At 31.1% G+C, this 24,161-nt stretch overlaps 1 protein-coding gene across 7 annotated transcripts in view; it reads right to left on the bottom strand.

Moving 5' to 3' along the window:
• LOC143048109 (dystrophin-like) overlaps positions 1-24,161 on the bottom strand; it is a 207,346-nt gene that overhangs the window by 69,964 nt on the left and 113,221 nt on the right. For 5 of the 7 annotated variants that reach the window (XM_076221561.1, XM_076221563.1, XM_076221564.1 and 2 more), the window contains 10 exons: positions 23,365-23,787; positions 22,676-22,813; positions 22,092-22,253; positions 14,148-14,537; positions 12,093-12,265; positions 7,627-7,759; positions 6,186-6,361; positions 3,653-3,803; positions 1,170-1,316; positions 506-694 (listed from right to left, as the gene is read on the bottom strand). In XM_076221561.1, the coding sequence (XP_076077676.1) occupies positions 506-694; positions 1,170-1,316; positions 3,653-3,803; positions 6,186-6,361; positions 7,627-7,759; positions 12,093-12,265; positions 14,148-14,537; positions 22,092-22,253; positions 22,676-22,813; positions 23,365-23,787 (2,082 nt within the window). Of the gene's footprint in view, positions 1-505; positions 695-1,165; positions 1,317-3,652; positions 3,804-6,185; positions 6,362-7,626; positions 7,760-12,092; positions 12,266-14,147; positions 14,538-22,091; positions 22,254-22,675; positions 22,814-23,364; positions 23,788-24,161 lie in introns of all 7 variants that reach the window. The other 2 variants (XM_076221562.1, XM_076221566.1) reach the window with 1 other exon arrangement.

The raw sequence follows: 24,161 nt of genomic DNA, 5'->3' as shown, positions 1-24,161 counted from the left end.
GTTAAAGAATTACTTCCCTAGCTCATCCACCTAAAGCTGGCTAAATATCTACTACTTTAGGGAAGCAATCCCCTCACACAAAGAAAAAGCTCAATAAATAACATGATTGTTTTCATTCAAAAAAATAAAATCAAGCATACCTTTTTTCTGTCAAATACTCTTAATTTTTTCAATGGGTGTTTTTTTTTTATTCAACCAGAGATCTTCATCTTCATAATTTAATGTTGAAAATTTACCATAGATGCAGACCCTATTAATCAAAATATACACCCACAGATTTTTGTTTATGTTATTCTAAATTTCAGCAGCAGACATTCATAAAAGATATAAGAAGATATGGTAAGAGTGCCAATGAGACAACACTCAATCCAAGTAACAAGTTGTAAAAGTAAATCATTATAGGTCAAAGTACAGGCTTCAACAAAGAGCCTTGGCCCCCACCGAACAGCAAGTTTTTTTAAGTCGGCTTTTTCTTCTGTGTATAAATGAAGTTTTCAAAATATACCTGTGGATCAACAACAAATGAATCGTTGCCGTCTGCTGACGTTGCTGAACCAGGGGTATTCTGTGTCTCTAACACCAGTTTTGTAGAGGATAACCAAGATTGCAGTTCATCGATCTCTAGCTGGAATGTTCGGAACTTATGTAATCGACTTTCTGTCATATGTATGTTTGTTCTAATATCCTTTGCTACCTAAAAATAAAAGAAAATTCTTTAAATTAAAATATTAGTTTTAAAATTAAAATACAGTTGTACTACAAAATTAAAACCCGATTTTGTACTTCAGCATGATTTTATGTATTGTTTTTATCCTGATGACGGTGCCCTAGGCACCGAAACATGTCGATCAATAAATTTCGGCAGCATTTGTGTTGTTAAAAGACTCTACATTTTATGTTTTTTATCATAACGACCCTACATACCCGAGGTATCCACTTTATGGACTCTACCATACTACAGATTCACCAGGCGTTGGTTCACTTTCGTTTGTATTTACAAAATTAAATGTACAACAAATGATTTTTTTTTTCTTAAGGCTTGTAAGCAGACTTCGGCAAAACCACGAAATATAACATCCAGGAACAAGGAAGTTTACCTTTATCCACATAAATTGGTACACACGAAAAATAAATGAATCCATAGTAGAACAGAAATACAAGTTACATACCTTATAAAACCTAGACTGTAAATTCTCCAGATCTTTTTTGATGTTATCCTTATCATCTGGAGAGACATCTTGCTTTAGCATGGTCTGTCCATTCCGTAAAACAGCGTTTAATGTCTGCTGTCTGGCCTCAATGTCATCATCACGGTCCTGTTTAAAGTTCGGTAAAAATAAATATAAATATGGTAATATAAATACAACTCAACGATGCTCCTTTCAATTATTTGTATGAAGCCAGAGAAAGGGATGGTACATGTAAGAATATCAGTATCTGATAGTTTCAAGGTCATTCAATAAAATCAAACATTATCATTTAATCAAACGCATGCAATTTCCATTTACTTATCAATATCAGTTTGGTTGAAAACTAAAAGATTCAATTACTCATAATCAAAGCTATTTTAAGATGGAATTCTGGTTTTGTAAACTGTACTTGGAATAATCTCCTACTAATTTTTATTCAAGACCAATAAAACATGTCTACCTCATCACAAGATGGTAATACATTTAATTGGTTTAAGTTTTCCAGCAAATTTGAAATCATTATTAATCTACATCAAATCAAATATATTAAATGAAGGCAATGGAGAGCATACATCAATGAGGCAACAACCCAACAACTTAGTACAAAAAAAGACAGCAACAGTGGCATATCCAGAAATTTTTGTTAGTGGGGGTCCACTTACTGCCTAAGATGGGTTCCTGCTCCGGTCATTCTTCAGTGATTCTCTATATATTAAATCAACCAAATTTTTCATAGAAAATGCCCCCCTCCCCCTAAATCCACCTCTGCAGCAAGATGTCAAAATACTGTCTGAAACAATAGAAATTGTTTTCCAGGTAAGGGAACACCTGGAATTTCTTGTAAGTCTATCCACTAAATCTATCATCTGCTATGCATTCTTAATGTTGATTATTAATGGGGTGTTTGTAATTAAGATTACATAACTGTTGTAATAATTGCACTTCTTCGATAAAAAAATACTCCTAATTGCTAATCTGTTGCAGGTTTGATGCCTTTTTTTATCCTTCTAAAAAATGTTTACACCTTGAAGTGTCAATGAAAGACAGAGTATATCAAGATTACAAAGTCAATTTGATCAGCTCTGAAGACAAGCTAGACAGAGATGGTGAAATAATTGAGAGTTAAAGATGACAGCTAGAACATGCATCAAAATCTGCACTCATTACATATTAGCTGACTGTTCAAAAGAACATTTCCTATGAACATTTTTTTCCAACCAAGATTCACTCTTTAAGAATAATAAATGACATTCATATCTGCTTGATCAAAGTCATATTCCTTTTTCATACATCAAATACAGCAATCTTAGACCTTGTGAAAAATTACTGCATGTTTCATGAAAGACCAATAAAGTTGAAAATTTCTTGATAAATCAACCTAACATTTTCAGTTCAGCCAATAAAGCTCGATATATATCTTACCAAGATAAAGATGTTATACTCTGAAATGAAGCACAAAATATTTTTTTTCTTTTCAAAATTTCATACCTGTCAACCTGTGACGATGAAAATGCAGGTCATGACCTGCATTGAAGAATCAAATCTCAGGTCATAACGCGTACGAACTTTTTCGAGCTGAATTTCAGTATTTATGGTACATTTTCTTATAATGTATATCAAAGATACCAAAACAATGCATGTTCACTTGGTTAAGTCATTTTAAAACCTATTGATTAATATTTCATTGCACTCTCATTTTTTTTTTATAAATTTGCATTACTTTTTGTAATCATCCTGGATTTATTTTTCAAATGTAATTTTAAAATATTTGAGACTACTATAGCTATGTGGCCTTTAAACATACCAGCACTCCTTAGACAAGGAAATTAGACTATGATAAAATATAGTAATACATTTAAAGAAAGTATAAATGTAAAAAATAATGTTCAACTTTTTTTTTTAAATTGTGTAAAAGTATAAAAATAGTCAAAAGTTATTTTCCAATATGTATTTGAATTTTATATTTTTATGATTTAATCTTTTTCACCCATAAAACGTAAATATAAGGAATAATTTTGAATGGTGACAAATAAGGGGAAGTAACTCTAGAAATATGTTTAGATGAACTTCCTGATAATGGAAGAATAACGAATTTGCCGGTATTTCAAAGTTACTTATGAAATCAATCCCAAGGCTAAGAAATACGGGTGAAATTGGGTCATTTTCGGAATTCCCGGGTTATTTCAATGACCCGCATGTGTTCCGGGTGATTCCTCAGAATTGCGAAAATCTCGGGTCACACCCGCAGAATACGGGTCAGTTGACAGGTATGAAATTTTCAAAAAGACATCATACTTCTTTATATCCAAGATTTCTAACAAAATTCAGAGATAATACTTTAAGCATATTCTTTTCCCCTAAACTATACAATGCCAGTTCACAATATGGCATTCAAACAATAGATATGATATTTCCCATATTTGTTTATCAATTCTTCCATTGATCAATTCCTAAATACTGACCTTCAGTTTTTCTAGTAATTCTTCAAGAGCATCCTCCTCTAAAGTAACGAAAGTTGAGAGAATGTTCTCTGTCTCATCTATCCAGAAAAACAACTCATCCATATCCTCAGTAAACTCACTGGTCCGTACACTGCTGATGTCACTGTCCAACCTAAAATAGAAATCATAGATATCATGGATATTGCCAGTAAACTCGCTGGTCCGTACACTATTAATGTCACTGTCCAACCTTAAATAGAAATCATAGATATCATGGATATTGCCAGTAAACTCACTGGTCCGTACACTATTAATGTCACTGTCCAACCTTAAATAGAAATCATAGATATCATAGATATTGCCAGTAAACTCGCTGGTCCGTACACTATTAATGTCACTGTCCAACCTTAAATAGATTGCATTATAGATTATTGGTCTTTAACACCACCTTCAGCACTGCAGCTATTTCTTGACAGCCTTTTTTTAGGTGGAGATAGTCATAGTGCCAAAGGAATAGAAAACTCACTGGTACTCAGATATATAATTCCGCAGTAAAGCCAGCAACAGAAAGCAATTAGACATATTCTCAGTAACTCACTGGTTCTCACAGTGCTGATGTCACTGTCAAACAAGGAACACAAAAAATATCTTTGTCCTTAGTAAACTCAGAGGTCCATACAATATTTTAGCAATCTTAAGATTACATTCAAAATACTCAAATGAATGTTTAATGACTAATAGATGAAGTGACAATGTTTACAATGAAATGGTCAAGTCACAATTGCAACAATAGACAGATGAAACAATCTGACATTGTAGCTACAGGAACACTGAGTAACATTTGTTTCAAACTATCTGAGTTTTTTTTTTCTTTTGGCTAAACAATAGAAACATTATGTAACTGCTTGATACATTTAAATGACTGTCACTATACTATCCTCTGCATTCTATTTGATCTATATTTATAGATTATCGTTGATCATCTCAACGAGATTGATTTTTTCGCTTGAGCCGGTACGCCAAAAGCGAGAACAGCAATCAAGTTGAGATGACCAATGATAATCTGTTTATCACTATTTAACCTATGTCAATTTCATTAGCAATGCCAAGTGCCTCCTTAGTTTCTAGCGATAATTTTCCATCTCAAGCGAGAAGCATGATATGAAAAATTATCACAAAAAAAGATCAAAGGAAAAATGCATAAAATAGCAATAATACACAATATTCTTCTTCAAGGTAAAGTATCTCAGCAGCTATTTGAAATAGTTTTAAATCGCGAAATGGACCAAATAGATTTCAAATCTTAACGTTATTCAATTGTTAATATCCCATTCAAAAAGTTAAAGCAATTTACCTGTGTTTGGACACTAAAGATTTGAAGACATTCCATGAAGAAGAATAAAAAGACGTTGATTAATTTACAGAATGATGCAGTAGAGAGCTTAATTATACAATATACATTCTGTAACAAATGTATCAACATCAGATAGAATCAATAAACAATTTCCACAATACATTACATGAGAGACATCTGACGCCTGACCAAAGAACAGTAACATACATTTTCATTTACCAGTACAGTAAAAAATTCAAGCTTTTCATTGAAAGTACTTTATTTTCTGTTTAAAGTTTGAACAGAATTTGTTTTTTCAAAAAAAAATGCAAAAAAGTATTCCAATATCTTTTCTTACAATCAAAAAGTGTCAAGTGAACAAAACATTAATGGAAATCCAAATTGATTAATAATCCAGCGCTCTATGGTAATATGTTCCTGAAAAAAAAAAGACTTCAACTTGATCAAACTGACTTATCTTGGGTCCAATCCCCTAAAACAAGTTGGTGCAGATAGTACACGGATACTCATATATAATTCTAATGCATTAACCAAAAATGACCATGACCATGAACAATTCCTTGGGTCAAAGTTCTGATGAATTGAGTAATGAGCAACCAGCATAAGAACTTTAAAACTCACGGGCAAGGTTATTCTTAATTGTAAGCCCTACACTTTGTGGGTGAATTATAGATTATCTTTGATTATATCAACAAGATTGATTTTCTCACTTTAGCCAGTACAGCCAAAGTGAGAAAAGCAGTCGAGTTGAGATGACCAATGATAATCTGTTTATCGCTTTTTTACCTATGATGACGTAGTCTATTTCATGTCAAGTCCAAGATTTTTGGTTTATTTGCCTTACAGAAAAAAATGAAATTACTATGGCATACAATAAACAGATATAAGTTGAAAAGAATAACACCTTTAATGATCTTTGGTAATTCTGAGTAGACAATCTATATCCTGCAAATTCTTTTCTGGTGAACTTAAAACAGTTATTGGCTTCCGATTTAGCTTTATCTTATTACTGAAAGTGTTCTATATACAATAAATCAGCTGGTTAATTCAATTTTGATCATCAAGGAATTACTGCATCAGTCTTTTGCATACAAATTCAAATATTAATATACATGGATATACATGTAATTGAATTCAGAGGTAAATTTCAAACTAACTTTATATACATATAATAGATTTACATATTTTTATGCAACCAACCTGTCATGTCTGTCAACGACTGTAGAACAAACAACTTTCCATCGCTCATTCAACACCTCTATTTTCTCCTGAAGAACTGAGGCATCTATGGCTGCAGAATGGCGTACTATTTCCTTCCCTGAAGCATTTAGACTGTTAACCTTTCCTTGGTTTTTCTTTATACCAGTCTCTAACACCTAAATACAGATCAGTACCTAATCTATTTAATTTTGTGTCTAATTTAAACAAAATCTTCTAGCGACGAGGGTCAATCAAGGGGTGAATGGACTGGCTATACTAAGGTAGTGTATAAAAACATCCTTCCAGAGCAACAATTAAATTTTACATAATTTTAGTTAATTAATGATTGATTAAATTTCGTGACTGAATAATTTTGAAATAAGAATCATTGTTAGTCAAACTATTAGATTTTTCATAATCTAAAAAGGTTAATGTTGGGTCAAGGTGAGATTAACTGGATTAACTAGAAAATAACTTTATAAACAAGACTGTCAAAAAGGTGCTATAAGTCTAAATCAATCTTTAACATATATGATCCACAATTAATAGTACTACGGGCGAAAGACGCTTAAAAATTATTGAAGGGATATTGTTACAAGCTGTACATATGATAGACCATAAAGTACTTATTTATATCTTTTTGTTTGTTTCCTTTAAAAACACTGTACCCATTTAATGTAGGTATGATCATAATGTCAAATGGATTGCTAAGAACAATTATCTTAGGATTAAAGTTGTTCCTAACCACAAGACATTAAGGGTTTTAAACATTATGAAATTACTGCCACCCCCTTTTCATGCATATTTCCAAAACCTTAGTAATCAGTAGAATGAATTTAATGGCAAAAGTATTGCATAAAACCGATTTATAAGATAAAGCAATTCATATAACATGGTGTGTATAATTCAATAATAATCCAATTTTCTTTGTGAAATAATTCAATATAGAATCTACTACCATAGTACATCATATCATATTTATATCAATTATTAATAATTTTCTGTAAAAAACATGTTGATCTTGAGGATAAATATACGAATATAGGAAAATGCATATAAATCAGACTTATCATGTCCCCCTGAAGGTCTGAATATTACAAATAATCTAATGATATTGTATACCTTAATGATATCGTATACCTTATGGCATGTTATTACGGTGCCATGATTTTTAAATACTATTGCTATTTAGGCTTTTACAGATATAAACTTATAAATAGGAAGACAAAATAAAGTAGACAGCAAACCAAAAATAAATACAATGAAATAATGGCCTTTTACCTTATGCGCAAACTTCTTAAAAATCTGTTGGTCTAGTGAAAAAAAGGCTTATATTTATATTGCATTAACAAATTTTTGTCCTGAAAATGCAATTACTTTGCCGCTGGACATATAACAGCTATCAATCATTGGTCTAAATTCTAATCTGACAATATTTTACCTTATAAACAGCATCCGAGTCAGGACTGTCGGTGATAGTTTTAAGTTTGTACTCCGCTTCATCCAACCATGATGATAAGGATTTCAGATCACTATGGAATTGCTGCCACTGTTCTGCAGCTTTTGTCCATCTCCTACAATGTAAACAGTTCATAATATAAGGAATGTTTCAATTGTAAAATCATCATATCAGAATATAATATACCAACTGATTAAATCCACATTTTTCAGTCTATACATTAGGGAAATAAACAAGTTATTGTGACCAAACCATCTCACCTGAGAACTGAGAGCGAAGACCAAACTCTTGGCAGCAAGTGAACATAAATATTCTTTAAGCAACACCCCTACCCCCAACCCCCAACCTCCCAACCAACATATATCAAATGGTTGTCCTCTATAACACTCACATGAGAAATATGTACTCATGGAAGATGTGGTTTTAAACCGCACCAGCATGAGAAATCAAGAACCTTTAGGGAAATTTTCAATATTTTCATGCATTAGAGACAACCTTTGCCAGTCTTAACATTAATGAGAAATACAAGGACATTAATACAGACCACATCAACAATTGGTATTTAAAATTTACAAAACAAGTAGGGATTAATTAGGGACCACAATCCTCAGTTGTAATTTTACATTTACATCAGAAGTACAGGATGAAAAGGGATCACAATCCCCAACTACCATTTTACACTTGCATAAGAAGCAAACACTACAATTCGCATAGGTAATTTTTCTCTAACATGAGAAATGAAAGGCAATAAGAGACAAAACTTCTCAAGTGCAATTTTTACACTTGCATGAGAAATACAATGCCATTATGGACCACAATTCTCATCTGTAACTTAACACTTTCATAAGAAGTACAATGCCATTAGAGACCACAATTCTCATCTGTAACTTAACACTCACATGAGAAATACAATGCCATAAGGGACCCCAATTCTCAGCTGCAATTTTTCACTTACATGAGAAATTCAAGGAAATTAGAGACCGCAAATATCAGCTGTAATTTAACACTTACATGAGAAGCACTGGATCATTAGGGACCACAATTCTTCCATGTAATATCTTAGCCATAATTCTACATTTCTATCATTCTTACAATGATTATTAGGATGTTAATAATATACACCTAATTATTGTAAACAAACATGTTAACAAAAAATCCACTTGTAGTAATTATTTCTGGCAGATAGGTGCATGTAACAGTGTAGTAATTATTTCTGGCAGATTGGTGCATGTAATAAATTCTTTCTCTGAATCAAAAGTTTATGTACTGTCCAATATTCATAATGTCAATCAACAATAGTAGACATTTCACTTTTTCATTACACACAGAAAGATTTCGACACACATCTAAATTTATTACAAGAACTCAACAGTAACATGATCAATCCATCTATTGAATGAATGCATTTGAGTTATAGTTGTAATAAATATTCATATTTTCTATAAAATAAATCCAAATTATGTCAATTCATCCCAATTGATCTGTTCCCATGTAATAAACTATCATGTAAGTTTTAGATCAGAATATGATGTTATTTCCATAAAAGGCTATCAATATATGAGGAAATATCCGTCCAAATGTTTACAAACATGTCAATACAAATGTTTATTATCTGTCAATTCTGTATATCAAGTTTCCACAGCCTCATGCAAATTCAATAAAAGGATATGTAAGAAACAATAAAATAGTGTCTGATCTTTATGAAATTTTGTTGTTAAATCTTCAATCCACTTTAAAAAATAAATTTACATCTTGGTGCCGTATTGATGAAAGGCTCCTCCAAATCACATGTTAACTTAATCCATTTTTATGTCCTTTCAGTATTATAAATATCAATCGTCCTTTATGAATTTCTGTTTCTGCTTTTTTACCATTTTGCATGGCTTACACTCATAAAAATGACAACTTGACCTATTTTCAGGTGAAAAAATCTATAAATCTATATTTAGCATGAGTATGTTCCATTCATCAAACTAGCCTAGAAAGTCCCAAAAGATTTGGAAATTGAATTGTGACAATTTATGTATTATACAAGAGATTTCTACTAAACTTTTCTAATCTGAAATATTTTGTTCTATAGTTTTTTTTCAGAAATCAAACTGTCATTTTTGTATAATTTGTCCAGACTGCAAATTTATGTCCTCACTCTGCAGAATTATCAATACAAAATGTCTTTTTCTCTTATAGTAGAATTTGTTCAATAAAGACAATTTCTGGCGAGAAACAATTCAAATTAATTCCATGTTTTTAACTTTGGAATCTATATGATTCCAATATTGCTTATCAAGCATTCCATTATATCAAAGTTGTCTTGATGTCTAGATGTGTAAATGGATAACTATCAACGTTCCAATATATAATATCTCAATGTATTGTATGTCATTAAAATTAATTGTTTGTATAAGAGATGTTCATATATCCAAAATAAAGTAATATATCTGTTGAATATTTGTAAAATCCTTCATTTAACAGATTAAAAATTATCAATAAACAAATATTTTTATCATTGAACAACTGACACAAACTGATGACCCATTCAAAAACTAATACATGTACAAGGGTATCTTATATCATCTATACAGGTATTTATGAATGAAGGAAATGAAGCGATGGCTAAGTGTCGTCTATGTCCCGCCCAACTTGTGACCGAGATCATAATTACAATTCACAATATGCAACTTGTTCATTATATAGAAAATCAAACAAAAATGGTATTGAGGAAAAGATAAGATGACATGAACAATGCCTCAGGGCTATGGAAAAACTGAATGAATAATTTTGGATTAAAAAGTAGTGATTAGCTTGCCATTTACAACCTCTAAGCTAAACTATGTCAAATTCATTAAATATCAAGATGCATTTAATTATTATCTTTAAATGGAATGAAATTTATGTGCCAAAAAATAACCTTTTTTCACTTAAATTTTTAATTTGCGAATACATTTTTTATATTTAAAACAAAATTGTGTGACAACCAATACATGTTATTAGAAAGACTTATTGTATTATGAAGATTAAAACAAATAAAAATATTAAAATTATCTTGTGATATGTAACTTCAGAAAAAAATAATCCTTTACTGTGACTTCATTGTTAGTGTTGCTCTCCACCTATTGCAACTTATTAAAAATTCTGACCAAATTGCAATTTGTTTTAAATAACCAGTTGAACAGTTTGGTTTAATAAAACAAATTGCAATTTGGTCAGAATATTGAATGAGTTGCAATAGTTGGAGAGAAACACTAACAGTCAAGTCTCTGTAATACTATAAATAATTTAGTTAGTTTTAGATCTCATCCCTACCTCCTATGATTAGAACATTAAGATAATGGTACTTCCTATTCAGTTACCAAGAAAGAAGATGGTGAAATGGAGAAAGAAACCAATAATCTTCCATAATATTAAGCACTTCAAGTCTGTGAAACAGACCACTAACTTAACAAAATCTTTTGCTGAAACTTTTGAGCTGCCAATATTTGGGATGAAAGTGCACCCTGGTAAATTCTTGAACAAAAAAACTTATCAAATATGAAAAAAAAAATGTCAACAAAGAAGTATTCCATACAAAAAATATGAACATGTTATACCATGTAATTCTACTGAAAAAATTGTAGGATAAAGAAGATCTGTTAACTAATTGATCTCTGTGGGTCCCTATTCAAATACTGTATATATATGACAAGGGGTTCAGTGGAGTTATGATGAATATGTTGATTTTAACAACTTTTCAATGGAGCAGAAATATTTATAATCATCTGCCTTTAAAAACAGATAAAAGATGTCTTTTAACAATCTTCCACATTTTATAAGGTGAATATTTATAAATAAAATTGTGGAAATTATTTTTTATGATTTCAATGCATGTTTTTTCGCTGACAGTATGCAAAAATTAAGGTTTGTAACCCATATACAGGTATTGTGAATTAAAACTTGACTTGAATTATCATAACATCAGTGGTACATGTACATGTAGTATTATACTGTCACAGTAAAAAAGTCAAACAATAAAAATCAAAATCAACCTGTGTAATCATCTGAATAAGTCATTGTGCCTATTATGTGAAGACTACACACAAAACAATATCTTTTCTTCAAGAAAATGTTGTCACTGATAGACCGATACAGAGGAGCTAATAGGAACCCTCCCTCCTCATTCCTACCCCTTGCCATTATATTTACCTCCCTCCTTATTCCTACCTCTTGTCATTATATTTACCTCCCTCCTTATTCCTACCCCTGCCATTTTATTTAGTGTCAATTAAGTTTTTTCATGGATTCAAAGTTATCAAACATAAATAGAAACAAGAACAGTCCATGCTAATAAGGTCATGTCATGACACCTTTTTGAGACTTAAACAGCATTTGTGGGTTGAATATAATCCTTCCTAAACTTTTGTTTGTAGCAATCCGAGTGAATCGGGTGCAGTTACGAACATTTGTCAACCTACCTTAAACTAATGTCGTAGTCATCATTAACCTGTCGTAGATCAGCGCTAAGTTGTTCTAGACTTATCCTTATTTGTCTCCCCTCATCTACCGTACATTGTGGCAGCACTTCCAATCTCAATTCTTCTATCTTCTCCACTCTGTTACTTAATTTCTGTAGATCAGACTTGACTCTCTGAAAATATAAGTCTTAGTTAAATTACACAGTCTCTCGTGGTTTAGTACAAGGAGAAAATCAATGCATTCCTTATAGCCTGTATTCTGATGCTTGGAAACTAACAGAAGTGATATTACTTTAAAAACATAAAATTTGGAAACGTTCAATATGAATAATGTTTTCATTGGGATAATGAGTACTGTATGACAACTTTGTATCCTTTTGGCAGAAAACAGTGAAGTCTGTAAAATTATTCAAAAGAAAAAAATCTCAATATTTCCAAATTGGCATGCTTTTTTTCCATTGTTCATTTTATAATTAACATGCATAAAATTAGTTGTTCCAAATGATATCACCTGGGTAGTGCCATTTTTTACATAAGAAATGGTATGAGATAAACAAGGTTTTATAGTATTTATAAATAGATGAAACACCAGGTAATCACTGACATAAAATATTATAAATTAGACCAAACAGAAGAACATTGAGAGCATCTTGGGATAACCACTGTTTCACAGCTTACTTAAACACCTAGAGAAAAGTATATCAACTGATGCCTTTCTGAAATTAGTGCTATATACTCTTTTCATATCAAAAGTAGTTGAGCCCAATTATACATCACTGTGGTATTAAACAGGTCTGGATAATGAAGAGGTAAGCTGAATAAACCCCCCCCCCCCCCCAACAACAAAAGAAAAGAAAAGAAATCTAATTAATGTTTATAAAAATTAACTAATTGATGAAAAATATTATTTAGAATAATCTACACCATTTATCTTATGTTCATTTTAACATTTATACGTAAAAATATTTAAAAATTTACTCGTAGAAATATCAAAGATAGAACACTCAATGGTAAATAAAAACTATTTTCTTATACTTGCTAACAAAGTGTCAATAAAAACATTTCAAGGCATGAAAAATAGGGTCCATAGGGACACAATAAACAATATTTTCTAAATTTGACCTTATTTTTTTCCCTCTGTATTTCTTTTGGATCTTTATGGCATGTTAGTTTTTTTTCTCAAGGACAAATATACCACATCTTTTTTTCTTATGAATAAAGGTTTTATCTTTAATAGAGACAAGAATTTGGACATCCAAACAATCTCTTGGTACAACAGATCCTAATATTTACAAGCATTCTCGTCATGTATAACAAGATATACTAGTGGACAATAAAGAATGCATATACAACAGTAACGTAGAGATCATAAATGCCAAAAGTGTCAGCAGCAGACATTACAAGATGTATATTCTTGGATTAGGACCAACAAAAAGCTTGACACAGCTTGTTTTCATTTTTTACACAGGCAGCTGTCCTTTCAATATGAAAATATAATTGATTTAATCAAGATAATGATAATAGCTTAATTTGTGCCCAAAATGTTTCAAAAGAATGCACATCTTTAATTATGTTAATAGACACCATACTGCTAATGAAAGCAACACTTCACTGTAGAAACTCTCTACATAAAATAATAATGATGATTGAATAATTTTGTTCAGACAGTTTCAGCCAAAAATAATGTAGCAAATATAAGTTCAATACACATCTTAATTGTAAACATCACAAATTTCAATTAAATTAGATGTTTTACTTGCTTTAGTCTTTCTGTCTGTGCTGTTAAATTTTTTTCTTAATTTTAAAGTTTCATATTTTGAAGTGTTTCCTTTACATAAACTACAGAAAAAAAGAGTTCAAACCCAGCTCGTTGCAGTTGTGTTCTCCACCTAGAATGCCAGTTTTCCTGCTTACGGTAATTGGTTTTTAAATGTTCTGGCTCCTTTCACCAATAAACACTGACCTTCATGTCAAAACCAAAAGAGGAAGTGACGTTAAAACCTTACAAACAATATATCAGTTAAACACCAACAATGCTAGAAATATAAAACAAACCTTCAATATGGCATCTTGTTGAGACAAATCTTGGAATTCCTTTCCATGTAATTCTGGTGATCTCAAAGTGTTTCGAATATGTGAAATTTCATCCAATAGTTTTTGTAAATCCATCATAAATCTTGATGGTGAAGAGGAAGAATCCTTCCGAGACGGTGATAATGATGTAGGCCGAGAAGCCCATACAGGACTTGCCTTGTCAGGAACACTGACATCACGAACAGGAGATCGGTAGGAAATAATTTTATTGTCAACTTCATTCCAACGTCTGCTAATATTATGAAGTTCTGGTTCAGTAATTTCACTAGCACCTTCTAAACAGAGTTGTTCTCCTTTCCTTGTAATAGCACTAAAGTTTGTTTGTCTCTTCCTCAGTTCATCTTCAAAAGCCTGCAAAAAAGAAATATTATCAAATTAAAATATCTCTGCTTCTATTCCTTTTTTTTGATAAACTACTTTTCTGTAAACTTCTGACTAAGGTTTAAAAATCCATGGCAGTACCAGCAACTCAATGAAGTATAAGCCACCTGTTTCTGAAATATTTTGTCTAAAGCTGTTATACACTATGGATTCATTTATTTTTGTGGGAACAAATTGCTTTGGAATGAGGAAAACTATGCTTTTCTGGGATATTTAATTTCATTTTCCTGGGATATTTGATTTCTTGGTTTTGACAAAGTCTAAAAAGAAGCCTACAGAATCTTTGCCCATTGTCCAAAATTCAAATTTGTGGTTACATCCCATTGGTATCAACACCCATAATAATGAATATGTAGTAAATACTAAAATATGGACAAAACTTCTATTAGATTCATTCTTGAAATGATCTAAATCCATCAATTGTTTAAAACACCAACTACAACATAACACTGGTATGACCTCTCAAGGTCACAATCTATGTAAAAAAGATGAAAAAGTCTAGGTCAACAAGAATCCTCATCCTAGCAGAGCTAGGAAAACCCCTTTTCATAATCAAAAGTATCAATTAACAGAAACAAGGTCTGATGTGTGACTGATCCAAGTAATGAATTTCTGTAGTTCCATGCAGATCATGGGCCCAATTAGGTAGACTGATTGATTGTTGGTTGCTATATGTTCAGTGGCAAATATTTCATGCATGTTCAGGACAACTAATCAGGTAGAAGGGGTTTTGTCAGTCATGTAATCAAAATGTGCAGAAAGCCAGAATAAAACTGAAATTTGGTAACATGGCAACCATAAAAACTGAAAGTTGCCATACCTGATCCTACCACCTGCAGTTCAGATACCAGTGCAATAAAGTTAGGAAGAATATCATGTAAATGATCTTATTAACAAAGAATATGAAATAAAAAAGTAACGATGCAATCAGGCTGAGTCAGAGATATTGAAGATACTTAATAACTGGTATAATAATTTTCACTTCCAAGATAGAGCAAAAAATGGCAACGTGGGAAAAAGAAGAGATAGAAGATGGCTTTACCACTTTACGATGTTACTAATGAACCATAGGTTCCTATAAGTCTGTGTACATGCTGAAGAGTTATACTGTTAAAAGATTTGCACTGTGCCCTGAAAATTACTGGTATTTCTGGTCTCATAATGGCATTCATCGTGTGCATCAATGTCATTAGCATCTGAGAAAATCATTTCATTGTTTGTGCATATGTAAAAATAGACCACAAAAGAAGGACTAGCCAACTCTTCAGTTATCATGCATTCACCTATCTTTTTGAATATTTTTGCATTTTTGTCATCAAATGGAATAATTAATATAAAAATAAGAAGATAGATGTGGTAAAATTGCCAATAAGACAACTCATCAGCATAGACCAAATGATCTGGAAGGTTAACTCTCTGGCTATATCAACATTACTTAATCTCATAAACTAAATGAAACTGAAAACATTGATCATGCCTTGTCTTATTTTCAAAAAGTTTCAAATGAGAACACTTTCAGATGGGTCTTAAGAAATTCTACCTCAACTTATAATAAAGAATAACTAAAAACCATTTACTGTAGTTGTGCCCCCCTCCCCCTTTAAAAAAATAAAGAAACTACAACAATCAGTATTTGTCAGTAATAAAATATGAATCGATAAGTAATGATGTCTATCATTCCCTACAAAAAAACAAAAAAAACATGTGAAAAATCTATTAACCGATAAATCTTAGACCAAAACATTTCAATTTCCATTATTCCACACTTAATGCAACATTTACAATTTTTCTAAATCATTACCTGTTAGTTTGTAATTTACACTGCAATTTGTACCTTAGCTGCAAAGTTACAAATTCAGATCAATTTTCATGCAGACAAAACACTTAAATACAAATATTTAAAGATAAATCATATTCATATGATCACATCAATGCCAATTTGTAATTCAAATATCTTTTTATCAAATATGGTTTAAATTTGAAGCAAGTTATCTTAAAGACAAAGTCACATTTAATGAATACTCAAGGCAAAAAAAATTGACCAAGACAAAAATGAATTCCATATGTTAGGAAAATACCTTCAACTTAAATTCTTTTTTGTTAAGAATGAGCGTTCTAATTGATGTTTTTAGTAGATTAGTTGATTGATTCATGTTAACCACCATATTCATCACTCTAGTGCTATTTTGTGGCTAACTTTTTATTTGTGGAGGAAGGCTAAGAACCCAGAGAGAACCAGACCTTAAAGATTTGAGTCTAGCATACCTGCCATGTGCACAATTTGAACAGTGTTGACAGGCTAGTGATAGAGTAGTTTGACTATTTAGACTGATTGATTGTTGGTTGCTTGACATCCAGTGGCAAATATTTCATGCATGTTCAGGACTATGACTTCTTAAACCATTTGATTAGCAAGGCCCATCTTTTAGTGGGAAATGTATAACTAAGGTCTGTTTTCGACCTATCCGCCACCAAGGCCAATCTTTTAGTTGAAATGCATCATTAAGTTCTGTTTTTTAGTACAATTTTTTCTTCTTTATGACATTATTATTTATTTGTATTTTACTCTTGGTTCCTTCATTCTGTTTATAAAAACAGTAACAGATACATCATATTGATGAGGAGAACAATTAAATCAATGCCATATGGATGGTACATAGTCAACAGTAATTATCATTAAGATCTGTCACACATATCTTACCCACATTGACTGATTTCTTGTATCCAAACTTACATTTACCGCAAAGCTTAAAGTGATTTGAAATCAAAAGCCTTTAATTGTTCAAAATAACTTGTTCTCTAGTATTTTTGCAATATTATATCATTTTCAGATCCCTCCCCCTTTTATTTACACGACTATATACTATTGATTAAACAAGAATATGTGTCTATGTCTTGCTATTATATTTCCATGTTAAGTGAACCAAGAAATATTGTTTCAGTCTAGAGGACAGTATTGTGACTAATGGTTTGTTTAAAATATATTTTTGGTAATAACATTCATATTCTTCATAAAGATTGCGTTCACATTTTATAAAATGAATACCTACATTTTTGAGGAGCCAAGCACCAAGACCAATTCCTACGGTCAGTAAGCACATAAGTAGTAATGTCATAAGAATAACTACAGCCGTTAGAAGAGTCACCAAGTCACTCATTGCTTTAATGGCAACTTTTAATTGGAATATTTGCCACAAATATTTTCAAACTGGATTACTATTCCAAATCAAGTAAAATGAATACATCAACTCTTAAACTATCAGATAAAATAAATTATATGAAAACAATATTGCTTATCCTCTTGCAACTTCTGTAATTCCATTTTTGCACTTTTTCTAGCAGGAATATTAATGTGAAAAACGAATATTAATCACTTGTAATAAAATGTTATTTCCTAGTAAAGGATTAATCTCCATGTGAAATAAATGTGCATGATTTTATTATAAAAACATGTATTTCATCCATTAATATATTCTTAAATCTATTTCCTCTTGATGATGCACATTGATATCTTTTGAAGTTATGAGAACATCATTTTTTTTCCTAAAATCATAATTTTTATATGATGTATATTTTACGATAATTAAAACAGTTTTCAGTTATCACAAAAAACACTTTTTTTTATGAAGCAAAGTTCAATATCAAGGTCATAACTGTAATTTCTGGATAATTTTCAAACATTTTAATAACTTTGAAATCTGTATCTTATGCTATCTTTGATTCCTAATGAAAAAGCTAAATTCTTACAAAATTTCATAACTGCTTCTTCATTCAATGTTATAAACCTTCATATTCCTATGATTACAACCACTTTTTTTCTAATGAATAGAACACACCTGCGATATCATTCAGATAAAACACAGAATTCTCTTTCAGTGTAAATGGTTCTTTTCTCCTTTCTGTAATATTATTTTGCTGATATTGACAAGAATAAGCAACAATCACCTGCCCTGTTATTCACAAGGTGTCTACGAACTTGTTTTCCAACAGATAAAAAATAAATGTTCTTATTTCTGGATAGAAGATGAGTTTAACAGACTTCTTGCTATTGCTTCTCTCGTTTCCCTTTTTGAAATAAAATGTATGTGTTATGCAACATTCAACGTTGTATAAGATGTAAACAATAAGCTATATAGTATTTACTATTATAACAGGTGACCTGCTGGTTCATCTTTTCTTTAAAATACTATACTGTTTTCTGATGTCCCTTTTTCTTATCCTTCAATACTGAATTTAAGTACCATATCAATTTAATACTGAACACAGAATCAATCACATTCTTTAATGCATATACTATGATTTCAACCAGCAGAACTTGGTTTTCTAAATGTAAATGATAGCTTGTATAAACTAGTGAAAAATCTTCAATCCAAGTTTATAAAGTCTAAAAACGAAAGAAACTACAGTGGCTATAGATTTTTTACGAAATAATGCACTAACTAAAACCATTCCATGAAGTGCTACCCACTCCCGAAAATCCACTTAAATAAAATTACTATAGCTACACTGAATAAACGAAAAAAGATCGACCATTACAACAGAAGACATTGAAGATAAAACACGACTGCCAAATTCTGGCAGATGACGAAGTTGTAAGTGATCATCCAGGTAATAATTATATAGTAATGATGACCTCGCGTAATTACACAGGTGGAGGAGATACAATAAAAACAATAAATACTCATTATTATCATATGTTCAAAATTAACAAAATAGTAACAAATTCTGGATAATTAATTACATTATCTTTTCCATTAAATTTTAGAGCTGAAAAAAATTAAGATATTTCTTCAGATTTTTCTACTTTAAATATCAAATTTCATTACCTCCATGAAATTATTTTTTTTACATACTAAAATGCTGAAAATATGCTTACTTTAATGGAATATTAACTGCACCTTAAGTAGACCAGTTATACATTTCAAATTTCATATGATATTAGATACAAAATTTATAAAGTCTGATACAGACTTTTATTTGGCAACATGTTTCAACTAGGGCACTACACAAAGGAGTCAAAGGCATCATTATGGAGTATAGGGGGTGGGGTCAAAAGGCATCATTATGGAGGAAAGGATTACAATTTCTAAAGAATATTATCAAGTTTAAACTTTCAATCAGTAATGTAAATTTAATGTGCATAAAGTTATTCTTAGTCGGAATAGCACACATATTTTTTTCTTCTAATTGGAACCGCCTAAATAAATGGCAAGCTTATAACACCTAAAAACTTATCTTAGCACACATCCTCAAAAACAGTACTACTTTTTACAAATGGCAAGAATACTGAGAAAGAAATAAGTAAAAAATGATAGTTGTCTGGTGTTAAAAAAAAATATCCCATCAATACATTAGGTGTATATAAGCAAAAGAACATCTGGTCTATACATCTGCAAGTAAGCTTATCTCAGATAAAATATAAACTAATATCAAGTTCCTAAGAGAGATAGATAAATAATAATATAAAAGATACAGAAATATCTAACAATACACATGGTGCTATAAAACATGCATGATGCATATAAAAATGTCAAAACTCAGTGTGTTCAGTAACACATCTTCAAGTCAATATGAGTTAAACCTTTACAGACTCTGAGGTATATGCTGTAGTACTATAAATAATCACAAACTGCAGATGGTGGCCATTTTGAATTTTGATATTTATTTGTTTGGAGAAATTGTAAAATGGAGACATATGTGGACAAAATTTGAGCAATGAAAGAAAGAACTTGTTTTGAAATGGATCTAATACCCAGGATAACTTATCATTGAGTGTCTATAACTAGTGTGAAAACACAAATGTCGCAATTAGTAAGCAATCAAGACCAAAACAGATAAACTTTTGAAAAAAAATACTGATTTAATCCATTATTTTTTTTTACTTAAATGTCCCACAATACTTATAACAGCCTTTTTGGATTGGCAGATGAAGTTATCAGACAAACTTTCGTTTTTTTTTTTTATTATTATTTCATGTCGAAAGCAACTTCAAATTTCAATCAAAGGCTAAACCAGCCTCTCTTATTTTTCAGAAAAACATTATAATGCCTCGTTCACATGTACATTTAATTCGAATTGAATATTTGAATCGAATGCGAATCGAACACTCAAATCTTCCAAATTATCTATGTCAAGCTGCTGACCAAATATAAGTCAGTCTGTTCAGTAGTTCCTGACGAAAACTATTTTTGGTTGAATGGACAAAAGGTCAAGGTGAGTTGAACATAGCTCCGTTTTAAGAGAAGGGGGGAGTAGTTTAATCAATGCTAAAACTGGAGCTTTAACCCAAGTAAGTCAACAGAAATTATTGCTATCTGTTTGCATGCAAATCAAAGCATATCTTTAGGTTAGTATTTTCCGACCATGAGTAAAAATCAGATGAATATCAGAAGTATCTCAATAGTCTCTCCTGATCATAAACAACTATTTTTATACTTTCACAGCTATATCTCTTACTCTATCTTGCAATGCATGACAAAAAGAAGTCAGTTCTGCATTAAAATACTTCACATTCTGGTAATAAAATCCAGGGTTAGATAAAACCACTTTTGACTCAATTTCTAAAAATCTGTGATCAATTAACAAACTGCACGATTCTGCAGCGATTCAACATGCGCAAGTGTACCTCTATTTAATATCTGAACGGTTAACGACATTTGTATACTATTAATTACTTTACCCTTCCATAATGTAGTCTATCATATCATGGAGCAGTGACTTTGAAGTTGTAATTAGTATCTCAGTTTGAAGGAAAGACTACACAAATGGTTTACGGTATTATTGGCAATATCATTAGAGTTAATTAATTCATGGACAAAAATCTCTGAATAATGGCTTCATGTCAGTGATAGTTTGATGTATTTAAAGTATGTTTGCATCATAAAATCTGTTTAGTATTTAAAAACAAGTGTTGCTTTTGTTGTAAACACAAGTTACTGAGTTTAAAGTGCATGAGTAACTGCTAACAATTAATACCACTGCTCTTGCTTTTTAGTGAACAATAATACACATACCAACAAATTTATTTAATAGACAAAAGAAAGTAGATGAGCACACAGTTAGGCTAACCATTATCAAATTTAAAGAAGCTATGTTTTTTTTTTATACTGAGAACATCAAGTATGAAGATTATCATATGGAAAATAATAGGCTAATATAAAACTTGCTTACATTGCTTCAACTCAACATTATCAAGCTCCAGACTATATATAAAATAGTTTCTTTTTAATAGAAGCTAAAAACAGATTAATTAGAATTTTCCTTGTACAATAAGTGTTGTTAAATTCAAAATTATTGGCAGGCAACCTTCAACTAAACATTATCCAGCTGCAGACAAAATATAAAATTATTCCCTTTCATAGAAGCCAAGTAAAGTTTGACAAATGTTTTCTAACCATTGAACATCTTTCAAATGGAAGGACACAGTTGAATAGTTAAAAGACCTACTTTCCTCATTGCTGACACAAGTCAAAATTAAGTAGATGTAACAGTTCTGTCATGCATGGTATCTTGTAATTCATTTACCTTGACTTTCTGAGAATCTGCTGACTGAAGTTGGTGATCTATGTTGTCTAACCAAGCAAGGATTTCCTGGAGATCTTCATTAAAATGAACCCATTTAGGTGTGACAACTCTCATTGTATGCTTCTTGTTCTCAGAACTAGTCTTTACACTATTCCACTTGGTCTAGAATAAATTTGAAATGTATTTATTTCTGTCGTGATTTAATTTTCTATTGGGTCAGATTTGTCAAAATATCTGCATGCATTCTATTCATTTTTAGAGTATTAGCTTTGTAAATCCCTTCAACACACAAAAATAAAAGAAAAAGAAAACGGGGAAAATATATTAAAACAATAATGTTCTCAGACATAATAGTATTGTTTAACTTTTGCTTTAGAGGGATATGAAACATATAAATGAGTAACTATCATTGTGCTATTCAGACAAACCAGGACTTAATATTAAAACAAATTGACTACAAATAGAATCCTTCCCCCTTATTAGCATTGAGGTGTATTTAAGACATGGCTATACATTTGTGCTTCATCTTTACCAAAGAAAATTTGCACCAAACACATTCAATTTATAGTATTTTAAAATCTCACCTTTAAATCTTCCACTTGTCTATAGATACGGATAGCTTTATCATGATCTGACAAGTCAATACTGTGTGAGAGTTGTCTGCCCTTGTCAGATACATCACTCACTGATATCTGTAATTGTCTTTCTTCATCTTCCATATTCTGCAAAATGGTACGAGTTGATATCAGTCTTGATTATTTTACTTCACTTTTTATCTTGAAATCTTTTTTCCCCTACTCCTTTTATGTACTGCTCTTTGATTTAATTTATAATAATTAATAAAAGAACATGAAAATCCGTTATCTTTAAAGAATTAATGAAAATTACAATAGTACTTCTACATAAAATCATGCATAATATAATGTACAAGTCTAACCTTCAGTTATTTGTTTCATTATGTTCTGAAAGTTACAAAACTAAACTACAATAAAAAAAGTCTTGTCATAACACCAATACATTTTACCAATAAACAAATGTGAATTTAATTTCAAACCATCAATCCTGTTTAGAAACATAAAGTTATATAAACTTAACCAAGTTATTTGGATATGTAATATAATCAAAATAAAACATCTTAAATTATCTTCCCTTGATGGGATAGCAAATTATTTTTCTCTTATTTTGTAATATGGTCATGAATCAATTAGAGCAATTTTTGAAAAATTGTGTGTACTAATAAAGATTCTATAGCTGACATAACCAAACCACATACCTGAATCATATGTTCAACATTTCCTGTAGCTTCAGCTTTGGTTAACTCCCCTTTATTGACTAGGCTATGATCAAACACAACAATGTCTTTCAACACTTTATCATAAAGTTCTTGAAATTCTTCATCAGTAATATCACAGTATGGTGTACTAAATGATGGTGAGGTGGTGATTCGTGATGGTGACATGGGTGAAGTCGGTGAGACAGAACTACGAGGTGTTGATGATGCAGACGTACGTCTGGGTGGTGTGGGTGCTTTTTCCGAAGATTCAGATGAACGATCTGGTGAAAAGCGAGATCTGTCTGGAGTTCTGGATTTACGTTCAGGAGATGAGTTACGAAGTGGTGATGATGACACATGAGCAACAGTTACACGTTTGATTTCTGTTATTTCTGGTATCACAGTCATAGCTTTCTGTTTATCCTGAAATATACAATTTTTAATCATCCAAACGCTTCAGATTCTGTATTATCAATTGTACAAAGATTAACATTTTAATGGAATTAAATATCCTGACTAATTTGATTGGTTAACTTAACAGGGTATATAAGGCCTGAAATGAAGATCAGAATGGTAATTAATGTAGAAATTAGGACAATCAAGTATAATAATATAATTGCTATTTTGGCTTCACATGGGTTTAAGCTCATATTCCCTGTTTGTGCTCTATATCCCCTTCACCTGGCAGCTCAGGAGATACTAAAACACTGATAGTTAAAATGAGCTCATACCACTTGTGAAGATTCAGAATAACAAATAATGAACAAGATATTAAGGCTAACCATAAAAAGAAGCTT

This window comes from Mytilus galloprovincialis, chromosome 10, assembly GCF_965363235.1.
Source record: "Mytilus galloprovincialis chromosome 10, xbMytGall1.hap1.1, whole genome shotgun sequence".
In the NCBI taxonomy this organism is placed as follows: Eukaryota; Metazoa; Mollusca; class Bivalvia; order Mytilida; family Mytilidae; genus Mytilus; species Mytilus galloprovincialis.
Note: the sequence above shows the minus strand (reverse complement) of the source record. Positions and strands in the feature narration are given on the sequence as shown.